The 12,455-nt window shown below is 41.5% G+C and overlaps 1 protein-coding gene across 1 annotated transcript in view; it reads left to right on the plus strand.

The window, feature by feature from the left end:
- Positions 1–11,851, plus strand: part of Ube3d (ubiquitin protein ligase E3D) — a 139,308-nt gene extending 127,457 nt beyond the window's left edge. Inside the window, exon 10 of the mRNA XM_005347551.3 lies at positions 11,289–11,851. Within this exon, the coding sequence (XP_005347608.1) occupies positions 11,289–11,309 (21 nt within the window). The 3' untranslated portion in view covers positions 11,310–11,851. The remainder of the gene's footprint in view (positions 1–11,288) is intronic.
- The last annotated feature ends 604 nt before the right edge of the window (positions 11,852–12,455 follow it).

A 12,455-nucleotide genomic window follows, 5' to 3' on the forward strand; every position in this document is an offset into this window, starting at 1 on the left:
CCAGCTCCCACCTCCTACCTATGGGTCAGGATGTAAGCTCTTGGCTCCTGCTCCAGCGCCATGACTGTTTGCCACTGTGCTCCCTGCCGTGATGGCCATGATGGCCTCTGAAACTGTGTGCAGCCCCTGATTAAACACTTTCCTTTAAGTTACCTTGGTCATGGTGTCTCTTCACGGCAATAAAAAAGTAACTAAGACAATGGATGTTTTACCATACTTTCTCTTTTAAAGGATTTGCCTGTGGGGCTGTATTTTTATTTTGTTTTGAAAATTTTATGCATGAGTACATTGTATGTATATCATCCCCGCTTCTCCCTCTTCTCCCTCCAATTCCTCTTGTGTTTCCATCACCACCATCCCAAATTCATGACGTTTTCTCCTATAACTATTTTTGTTGCATATGTGTGTATTAATAGTTCAGTTAATGGTGCTTTAATGTTCATGTATTTAGGATTAAGAAGCCTTAAGGGAGTTTGTCCCTTAAGAAAACTGACTCTCCCTCCCTTAGCCAGGCATTGTTGACCGTTAGTCTTCATCTAGGGATAGTGTCTATTGGAACTTTCTCCCAGTCATGTAGTATTGTCAGCTAGTGTGGTCTTGTGTTAGCAACCATGTTGTTGGAAGGTGATGAGTGGAGCCTCCCTGTTATGTCTGGAAGACATTGTCTGGCAGCAGGCATCCTGGTCTTCTGGAGCTTACAATCTTTCTATCCCTCTCGCATGATGTTCTCTGACCCGTAGGTGTAAGGGTTACACTGTAATGTTCCACCTGGGGCCAAGTGCCCCACACTTGCTTATCATCTGGATTCCGGCCAGGTGTGGATCTCTGCAGTAGTCTCCATTGAGAAGAAAGTGTGCACGTGGCAAACATACTATATTTTTAAAAGAATATTTGAATAGTTACTTGCTACCTCAACCTACAGGACTTTGGATTTCTCTAACCAGGGTGACAAGACACACACAGAGAAAAACTGGGATTGGGTGAGCCATGCACTTTGATGGAGGTGCACCAGCAGCTGGGAGAGTAAGCCAGACAGTTGAATGAGGAGACAGGTTAGCTGATTTGGGTCTCTGTAGGGAAGAAGTCTCAAGCCACGGTCATCTGTAGAAGGAAGCTATGGGTCATACTTTCTTCATGCAATGCTAGACATCCATACTAGGATCAGGAAGGCCTTGCCACCCCCTGGGTTAAGGCTTTGGGGTCCTGGGCATATCCATGGTCATATCATGAATATTTACACATACAGGGTTCACTCACTTCCCACAGTTGGCTAAAGAAAATAAACATCTGGTTATAATTTGATCCCTCTCCTAAAAGTCCTTAAATAACATTATTCCGAGTTACAGTCATTTTTATTGAACTAACTATGCCAACACCACCCTGCTCTCCAAACTTAAAGAAAAATGGTTCCATCCTGAAATTCCAGCTCTCTGCTCACTGTCTTCTTGGCACTTATCATATAACGGGGCCCTCTCCACTAATTAAAAAGTCATTTCTCTTTACAAGTGGGGCTTTGATTTGCCACTCAAGCTCTGCTTTCTCCTCTGTATAATTAATTCCAAGAAGGAATCAACTTTCTTCTTAACTAGATAGGGAGCCTGCCTCATCCCAGCTATTAAATCTGGCTTAAATTGGAATATTATACACGCTTTCTTTAAATAAAGTTACCATAGCAATTATCTCTCCCTGTAATTAAAAGGGAAAGAGCTTTTATACCGAAATGAATACTAGGCTCAGAAACAAAACTTTGATCGCACACCAGCCTTGTTACCAAGTTGCGGCCATGAGGAAAAGCTACTTAACTTCTCTGAATCTCAGACCTCCATGCATAATGCGGGCAAAATTAAATCCAAGTATATTTTATGTGGATTTATGAGCCCATGCCAGGCACTTAATTTCTTCGATGGAAAAAAAATAACATTTTCTAAAGAGCTTATATGAACTGTTCTTAAAAGTTAAGCATCCATGTGCCACCAAGATGGCTCAGCAGGTAACAATGCTTGCTGTGCAGACCTGATAACCTATATTCCATGCCCAGAACCCATTGTCTAAGGAGAAAAATAGCACTCAAAAGTTGTTCTCTGACTTCCACACGCGTGCTGTGGCACACATGAGCTAGCACTCACGTGTGCATATGAATCAAACACAACACAATGATAAAGAAAATTAGAAAAAGCTAAAAATCTTAGTGAGATGTAAAGGAAAAGGACTTGAACTCATAGTTGACCAAAGAGAAAACCAATGACCAAAAAAAAAAAAAAAATTGGTAGAATCTCTAAATTCACAGCAACTCAATAAACTCAAACAAAACCATTGAGACATCATTATCCTTTTATTAAATTAGCTCTAATTAAAAAAGAGTTAACATGGTGTTGGTCGGTACATCCCATTGGGGAAAATGCATCAAATTCTAGTAATTTCCATACCTTTCAGTCTAGCAGTCCAATCTCTGGGACTCCTGAGGAATTCTTCCAAAGTATGGGAAAACAAATCTATAATCATGACAATATAATAGTTACTTCAATATTACTTTTGACTTAGTAAATTTGAAAGCAATTTAAATATATAATGACAAATAAATGATGATAAACTGTTATACAGTTATTAAGAATAAACACTTAATGAGTTACATCTGAAAATATTATATAAAAATGTCATTTATGAAAATATTTAAAATGCCTTTTGGGACCACAGAAATGACTCAGCCATTAGGAGCTTGCTGCTCTTCGGGGGACTGAGCTTGCTTCCCAGAGCCTGTATCTGACCACTCACAGCTGCATGTAACTTGAGCTCCAGGAAACCTGAAACCCTCTTCTAGCTTCTGTTGGAATGTATACTCATGTATACAAATGTGCGTACACACATATACACTACATGCATGCATACATGTGTGTGTATATATACATATATGCATGTATATATGTATAAAATCTTTTTAAAATGCCTTTTTAAACTATATGAAAATAGATCAAAATTATAGTTATATTAGGGTTTTATAGCATATGTTTCTTTCCTGTTTTCCTGGACATTTTTGTAAGGTAATATTATTTTCAAGATTAAAACCAAAGTTTTAATTTAAGTGTATATAATCTGACAAGGAAGAAAGAAAGAAAGAAAGAAAGAAAGAAAGAAAGAAAGAAAGAAAGAAAGAACGGAAGGAAGGAAGGAAGGAAGGAAGAGAGTCATCCAAAACATTGAGAAGCCTATACTATTTCTACAGAATCTGCTATGGCATTTTGAGTTCTAGACAATGATAAAAGTGAGGCAGGAAGAAGAAATGTGTGCCTGGTGGGCTGCTCACAGCACAAACTTCATCACTACCTGATATGTAAGATAGTGCTGTATAATGTAAGCATTGATTCCAGGCTGCCCACCCAACCTGTTGATTATAATAGCATTGCTACCTGCATTTCACACTTAGCCTACTATATTGCTAGGGCCATTCCTCGGAGGAAATGGGATCTCATTGATATATTGACAGAAACGTCAGTGTAAAACTTTGAAAAATGCTTCTACCTAGGGTTACTTGCAGAGACAGTGGATCAAAGGAAACAGGATAAAAGCCATTTGCTAAATACTGTGGGGTTTGTTTGATTGGACTCTTTATTGAGGTAATTTTTTATATCCATGTGTAGTTGAAAGAATAGTTTAGAAAGACCCCTGTACACTTTGTGCGATAACACTTTATAAAACTCTTGTGTAACCCAATCAAGGCATTGATGTGAATATAACCCCTCTGGATGTTACTCGGTCACTCAGTGTTGTCATTTATGTGGGTGTTCATGTATACAGTGTTATGTGTTATCACCAATGTGTGTTCATGTGTCTTTTGCACAGTGAAGACATTGACAGTTCCGTCACTGGAGATCCATCTTATTGTATAACCATACCCATTCTTCGCTCGCCAGCTTTCTTTACCCCTGGCAGTCACTAGTCTGTCTCTACTTGCATAATGTTATCATCTTATAATATTACATGAATGTAGTTATACAGTATGTAACCTTTTGAGGTTGGGTTTTTAAATTCAGCACAAGTCCCAGGAGAATTATGTGTGTGTCAGTGATTTGAGGATTTTTTTCTGCTGATTGTTAATACGCCATGGAATCGCTATAATACTGTTGAAACATTCACCCTGGTTTGTTTCCATTTTTGACAATGTTGTGCAAGATTTTCTGTGCACATAAGTTTCTGTTTCAAGACTCTAGTTGGTGGATCATATAATCCTTACAAGTTGACCACTTGTTTTGCTGTTGTTGTTTAAAGATGATGTGGTAGTTTGAATAGGAATGGTCCATAGGGAATGGCACTTATTAGGAATTGTGGACTTGTTTGAGGAAGCATGTCACTGTGAGGGTGGGCTTTGAGGTCTTGTGTGCTCGAACTACTCTCAGTATGGTACACAGTCTCTCCCTGTTGCCTGCAGATCAAGATGAAGGGATCTCCGCTTCTTCTCCAGCACCATGTCTGTCTGTATGCTGCTATGTTTCCTGTCATGATGATAATGGACTAAACCTCTGAATGGTAAACCAGCCCTAATTAAATGTTTTCCTTTGTACGAGTTATCATGGTTGTGATGTCTCTTCATAGCAATAGAAACTAAGACAGATGGGGGTCTCATACAGTCTAGGTTGGTCTAGAACTTGCTATATAGCCTGGTTGGTCTTGAACTTGACATCCTCCTGAGTGCAAGGATTAAAGGCCTGTGTCACCATGCCCAGCTTCTGTTTAGTTTTGAAGGAAATTGTTTTGTAGAATAGCTATACAATTTCACATCTTCCCTAGCAAAATATGGCAGGTTTGGTTTCCTCCCCAGCTTTTGGTGGAACTTTTGTGACTTTGTTTTGAAGTCATGTTTGTGCCAGCTTTCTTTACTGGAACTAGCCAAAGAGGTTTTCTGAAGAGACTCTTGTGAAGTGCTTAGATTTAGGGAAACACAGACACACATGCATGCACACAGCACATATGCTCACATGCACAGGGACGGGGCATAGACAGATCAGGGTGTAAGTACCAGAAGCAGCTGTCTCCACCTCCACCAAAACTTCACTCATTTGATTCTTAATTTGCTTTAGATGAGAGACCTGTGGGTCTTTAGTCTTCAGCCGTTAGCATAAAGGGCCTCCCTCTCCACTGGACCCAATCTCCTTTGTCATTGTCACCTTGTACAAAATCAGCCCCAACTAGGTCAGTGACCTAAATAGAAGTTAAATTCTGAAAGTATTAGAAGAAAACACATGCTTTAAAAATTCAGCACAAGCCAAGATTTTCTGGGTAAGACCCCAAAGCATGGGAAACAAAAATGGGCCAAAAGGATTATATCAATGTAGAAAGCATCTACGAAATGAAACAGACAGCAGAGAAAAGAGACAGCCTGAAGAATAGGGGACAACAGCTGCCACTGTTCATCTGACAGTTAGTGCCCAAAACATGGGGGAAGAAAAGCACCACTAATAAAAACAAAACAAATCCCAAGTAATCCAGTTCATAAATATGGGCAAATGGGGGTGGAACAATGAGGAGATTCAGTAGGTAAAGGTCAAGGCAATTGTCACCAAGCCAGAGTTCTGTCCCTGGGACTCACATGATAGAAAGAGAGAGCTGACTCCCACAAGGTGTCCTCTGGCTGCCACTGGGAAGCCATGGTTTGCCTGTGTGTGCATACACACATCGATGCAAACAAATAAATGTAAGACAGTCTTTAAACTAAAAAAAAAAAAATAAGCAAATGATCTAAAGCCTTTTCAGAAGATGAAGATACCCACAGATGTTTTGAAACTACAAAGCAATATCGTGAAATTGAATGTTGGAGAGAACAGCAGGAAAGGAAAGCTTGTGTCCTCAGTAGGAATGTGTACTGCTACAGGATGTGGAAAACAGGATGGAGGTGTTACACAAACTCAACTAGAACGGCTATGGATACAGGCATCTCAGTTCATGGTGGACAGGCAAAGGAAATGAAGTCAGAGTCAGACTAGCTGCCCAAAGACAGATGACTGGATAAAGAATACACGGTGCGTACACAGAGCACGGAATCATTCAGTCATGAAGAACAATGAAATTCTGTCATTTACAGTGAAGTGGGGGGACTGGGGTCAGCAAACTAACTGAAACAAAGAAAGACAAATACTGCTATTTTCTCTCATGTAAAAAGAAAAGAAACTCACCCTCCAAGAAGATTGTGATTGTTAGAATTGGTGTTTGTGGTGAAGGGATGGGGCCAGAATTAAGGGCTGAGTCTGGTTTAGCACACTGTAGACATCTTTGGAAACATTGCACAGCACCAGAGATGAGGATGATATTTATCCAGAGACAGCACCTTAGAGATGGGGATGATACTGGTCCAGAGACAGCATTCCAGAACCACTGCGCTCAGTAATACCCTATTCAAAATCCCCCAAATTTTGTTTCTGGCAAAAGAAGCTATGTGTTTGTACTTTTTTCCTCCTTAAGTGACAAATATAGAGTAATATATAATGTTACCATTAAAAATTTATTTATTTATTTTGGGGTTTTCCAGACAGGAATTCACAGTGAAACAGCCCTAGCTGTCCTAGAACTAGCTCTGTAGACCAGGCTAACCTTGACAAACTCACAGAGATCCACCTGCCTCTGCCTCTCAAGTGCTGGGATTAAAGGTGCATGCCACCATCTCCTGAATGAATTGGGAGCATGGGGGTTGTGGGGTAAAAGGGGAGTGGGAAAAATGTATAGATCAAAAAATACAATAAAATAAAAGAATATTACTAGCATGTGAAAACTGCCGCAGTACATCAGTAGGTTAAACAGAAATAATGTATTACTAAACTGTATAGTGAAATGCTTGGGTGTATATGATAAAGATCTAGAAAGAAAACAAAAGAAATGTCCAGTGTCTCTGAGTAGTAGAGCTGCAAAAATTATAGTTCCCTTTTTTGTGTGTACTTTTTTATATTTTCTAGTTTGAGGTATGGTTCGTATAACTAGAAACAAATTATTAAAGCAAATCGCAAAAGCAAAGCTGCTTGGGTATGACATAAAATTAACCAGGACAGTTTGGAAGCATGGCTGTGACTTTGCTAGCCCTTTCCCTGAAGAGAATGGCAGGTTACCTGAGTCACCTGTCCTGCCTGACAGTTTTGCCCTCGTGCACCCAAACAGTGTTGACCTGAAGGCCTCTAATTATGGCATCTCACTGCTACTTACATATAACATTCATGGCATTTTCTCAGTGTTAACCACTGGAGTCCCCAACTGCATCCTCGCCGGCCGTTCCCTCCTCAGCCCTTGGCAGTGGCTCAGAAGTGGTTTCCAGGAGGAGCTTTTTGCCTTGCTTTCATCTCAAATCGAATTACTGTTTCAAGCCATATCAGAACTTTAAAAACTATCGCTGAAGTCAATGTTTCAATGATTTCATCTGCTACAGAAAGCTCTTTAGTTGCCTGGCATGAGGGTTGGACAGCCCAACTCAGTGTCCTCAGCACTTGCACTTCTGAACCTCCAAAGAAGGAGGCAGTGGCTTTTTATTTATTTATTTATTTTAGCAGTTTTGTTTTGTTGTGTTAAAGCCACTTTTCTGGAGACAGTGGTAACTGTTTCAGATACTGGAGAAAAGATATTTGATTTGATTTGATTTACAGGAACTCCACTCCCAACTACATTTGTTTGTTCAGGGGCTGGTACCAATGGGACAAAATATCCGAACACGCTGTCCATAGCTGCCCTGATACCACCATGTGCTTGCTCCACCATCCCCCTCGCAGCTGTTCCCGAGAAAAGAGAAACTAGGACTTTCAAATGTGTTAGTGATGGTGTTTTTATTGAGGTAGCACTGTTTTATAGCCGGCGTTTTTTAGCACCTACCCACACGAATATCATTATTTCCTAACAAATACAATTTGTGCTTGAGGCGGTAGGTTTTTATAAAACACTTTAAAGACTCTTCCCATGTAAATGTTTGCCCCATGGGTTTGCTGTCCTTAGCAGAGTGACTGAGTTTGCTTTATGTAACTGGTGTTTCAGGACTGGCAGTTCACTCCCTTGTCAGAGTAGCCCTGTCCAGCGATGGCAGTGCCTTCTATAACCTACATGTTCTGAAAGAAGTAATGAGAAATATGTGTCCCTAACTCCGACAGTTAGCTGCTGCATTGGCCCTGTGCTTTCTGCCCATCTTCAGGTGGAGCCACCAGCTGCCTTTTTCCCAGTAGCTTAGCTTCCCTATTCTTCTGGTACATGAAAACCAACAAGTTTTTTGGGGTTATATGCCTATCATCACGGTGTATACCACAGCTCACAGAAAATCCCAGATGAAGGTTTATATTAATCAGCAGTTACCATCTCATTCTCTGCTGAGTCTGCAGGAGCTCTTGAGTTGGAAGGCTTTGCTTGAGCTCTGTTAGTCTACATCCACCTGTAGCCTCTGCCTGTTCGACTGGCAGGGACTTCTCCCCCTCCAACTGTTTGCCAGAGTCCCTTTAGCAAGCCAGCATCTTTCAGTGGGAATCAGTGTGTTATTGTCACTTAAGACGATTGTTTTTAGATGACTCAAAGCAGGGACAATATCTTTGTATCTCCAAGTGTCCATATTCAGGCGCATGACCACAGAGCCACATCGTGTGGCCATGGAGTCCTCCCTTCCAATGTCTCCAGTCACCATTTACACCTTGGGACTGTGTATTCCAGAAATGCTAGAAGAGCTAGCAGAGCCTGGAGGCGCGGCTGTTTGTGTGGTCTGAAAGCTTTGAAATAGGATTTTCTCAGCATCGTAAAAGAACAAAAGGAAATTATCCTTTCTCAAAATAAATGGCAGTAATGGAAGCAGCTTTTCCTGCCACAGATAAAAGCCTGAGAATGCAAAATCAGCTTTTGAAATAATTAACTCACAGTGATTTAAATAAAAGGGGACCACAAAGCATCATGTACTACCTGCTCCCAATTTTTGGGTACGTGTTCTTGTTATTGAGACTTAGGAAGTACATCATGTACTTGGTAGGGAAAGCTAACAAGACTAGAGATAAGAACTCATTAGGTCAAAATCTCAGGTTTTTCTTGCTTGATGGGGGCTTCTTTGCATGTTTTGGTCCGTTTCACCTCTAGCGTTACCGTTCCCTGGGTAAAGTTCTCTATCCCAGTGGTGGAAAACAAAGCGGGCTTTTGATTATTTGAGGCATTAGAAGGATTCAGGGTCACTGTGCCTCTAGCTTTTTCTCATTTATCTGCAAGGCTATGGTGAGAAAAGGAGGGGTTTCAAATCAAAGCTCCCCCCACCCCAAGTCCACCATTGCCACTTGAGAGGCTTTGTGCACTCAGCAAGTTGCTTGGTTTTCCTGAGCTTGTTTATTCGTTTGTAAACCCGTGTTTCAAATGCTCTTCTGCCTTAATCCTGTTCTGTGCTCAGGGCAAACAGAGTCAAGATAAGTTTGCTACACTCTAAAGTGCGTCACAGGATTCAGGTGGGCCCTTTGCAGTTCCCATTTTACAGAGGTGGAAAAATGGAAAGAGGTTAAGCAGCCTATTAAAGGTCACAGAACTAGTCAACGAGAGGTCTGGGTTCACAAAACGATTCTGTAATTACACCGTTTCTCAGCACTGCGCTGCTGACATTTGGGGGCATCTGAGGGGCTGTCCTGTGATTTTTAGGACACTCAACAACACCACCTCTACCCCATTAGACGTCAGTTACCACCACCTCCTGGTTGGTGACAACCAAGACTGTCCCAGAGTCTAGTCAGATGTCTGCCTCCAGAGCTAAATTTCCTAGCCATTTTCACGATGGTGTCCATTGCTCTTTTAACTACTCCATGTCACAGTAATTTGCAGAATTAAAAGAGCTAACTGATTTTGTCTTCATAAGGTGGTCTGTTTTCTCTCCCAGCACACTGCATAGAAGCATCATAACCACTGCCCTCAGTGGACCCTTTGTAAAGCTCAATGACCTGTGTTCTCCCATCCCATCTAATTCTATAACCATTCCTTGATCCTGAATGGGGCACACACGAGTCTCTCTTGAACACCTTTTCCCATCTGGTAACAGCGGAAAAGTGGGAGACAGAGAGGGAAAAGTCACATGAATATATGTAACATATTATCTTCTAATAACCATTATATTTGTATTATTTATTCATAGTTTTTGAGACAGGGCCTTACTATGTGACCCGGGCTAGCTTACACACTCTAAAGAGCCTGGTCTGCCCTGAAACACATTTCCGGCCCTCACCAGTCTGTTATCTATCTCAGTTAATCATCACAGAAAGCCCTGGAGGTTTGTACCGGTTGTAATTGTCCTCTGTTGGATGCTGTTTAGGATCCTGTTCCCTCCACTGTGGTGCTCTCATTGCAAACCTGGTGTAGGTCAGGAAGTTGACATGGAAACTCAGCAGGTGCCTTCCTCAGTACCCTGTGAAGAGTAATGTCCTCTGAAGCACTCTCCCTAGAGCCGCTGCCTCCTGCACAGCAGGGTGCCGCCTTTTCCCTTTCCTTGTAACAGGGATCATTAACTACATGCCCCTTATACTGCGGCTGGGACATAGGCACCAGCTTCCCTGATGCCATTAATACTTCTCTAAGAATGGGTGATTACTTCCTTCTGGTCTAGTGCAAGCTTCCCAAACTTTCCACCCTGGTTAGCATTATGTCTTTGTTTGACTGTCCTGATGTTAGTGCAGTTCCCAATTTATTGTCACCTCTGAATTAAAATGCCATAAACATTTATGACCGGCTGTCATTGCTTGTTTCTCCATTATTAGAACTATTGGGAAGTTCCAGGCGTTTGATCTGGGCCTTGTGGAAAATATTTTGCACATAAACCTGTGTGAATCAAGTTTTGTTTTAAACACTAAGTGCAGATGAATTGCTACTGGCAAACACAACAAGTATAATTGCATATGATTAAAAGTATCAGCATGACCTGCAGAGAAGAAGATGTACTTACCAACAGTGTTAAGGACGTAAAATTGCCTGGTAGTCTTCTAGACTCAGAATTCTGCTAACAGAATGCCTAAAAGAGTGGTTTGCACCACTGAGAACATGAACTAGATTACTTCATGGATATATAAGTTTGCTGTCAATTAAAACTCTATTTTTCCTTTAAAGTGGATGTGAGTCATTCTAATTACTTGATGGTTCATTTAAAAAGGATTGATTGGTTCTTGCTGTAAAATTCAATGTCTGCCTCGCCTGAGTCACTTCTTCTGATTTTGGGAGATTGGTCTGTATCCTGTTGACCAGATTTGCTCCTCTCACTCAGATTTGATGTACAGCCTGTCATTCTGTCATGTTCTGGTGGTAAAGTATTGTGTGTCCCCCCCCCCCAGGTGGCCTTTTTGAAGATGTAGCCGTTGAAGCTGAGGCTTTCTGGTCTACCAGCAGACAGCTCCCCAGCACAGAACACAGCCAAGGCCAGGAGTCAGCTCTGTGAGCACAGTGTGCCAAGATGAACAAGAACCAGAGCTGCAGAAAGAGGGCTCTGTGCTAAAGTTTCCAGTTTACTTGTTTGCATTTATTCTCTGAGAGTTGACTGTAGATCCATGCAAACCCAAGGCTATGTGGAAAGTTGTAGTAGCAGGTTGTCGGCAGGTTAAGTATAGAAGTTGCACCTCTACTTCCCACAGAGAGGAATATTCAAGTCTGTGCTGTGTCAGCACCACCTGGAAGCATATTAGCTAATGGAAACCCATCTGTCCTGTGTGAACACAGAGAGGAACTTCATTGGGGAGCTGAATGTTAACTGCTGTAAGCCCTGGGAAATAAACTTTTAAAGAGCTCTGGGTTTGTTTAAAACACATTTTTAAAAACTAAAATATGCAATTCTTCATATCTTATTCAAAGAAGGTGCTTGTTGGTGTTGTCAAGTGAGTGATTATCCAATTAAAGTTTCCCTGAGGGTGTAAAACCACGTGTGTTCTTTTTCTTATTTCCTTCACCACACACTATTGCAAATTAACAAATGCTGGCTTCTTGGTATAAAGTTACCTGGATTCCTATGTGCCCAAACAAGAAAACATTGAGACTGATAAGAACTGAGCCTAATCCTGCAGAGCCCAGGCCAGCTCCTGATTTGATGGAGAAGACTTGAGACTCATTTAGAATCCTAGAGCTTGGCTCAAGCAGGGACTGGATTGTGGTTGACTGATCTCCCCTGCCAAGGATCCATCCATGTTTTCCCTCCCTACTGCACATTCAGGAGGACATTCCCAGAGTCTGCAACCATCCCTTCTGTGGATCTCACGTGGTGGTGTTAATCCTAAATTTCAAGTCACCTAATAATACAGTACCTCATGCTCCCAAACAAGTTTTCTGTCCCCTCATCCACCAACATTCTTAGCTGTAGGTATCACTTGCCATCCTGATTTGGCTCCTCTTGCTTGGAGTTTACCCAACAGAGCAGTGGGATTAGGGATTAGAGCAAAATTAGCTTTTCTGATTTTGTAGCTAGTGGACTGGCTTCTGCTGGATCCTGCAGTGTCTCTTTATTAAGCACA

Source organism: Microtus ochrogaster, chromosome 5, assembly GCF_000317375.1.
Source record: "Microtus ochrogaster isolate Prairie Vole_2 chromosome 5, MicOch1.0, whole genome shotgun sequence".
In the NCBI taxonomy this organism is placed as follows: Eukaryota; Metazoa; Chordata; class Mammalia; order Rodentia; family Cricetidae; genus Microtus; species Microtus ochrogaster.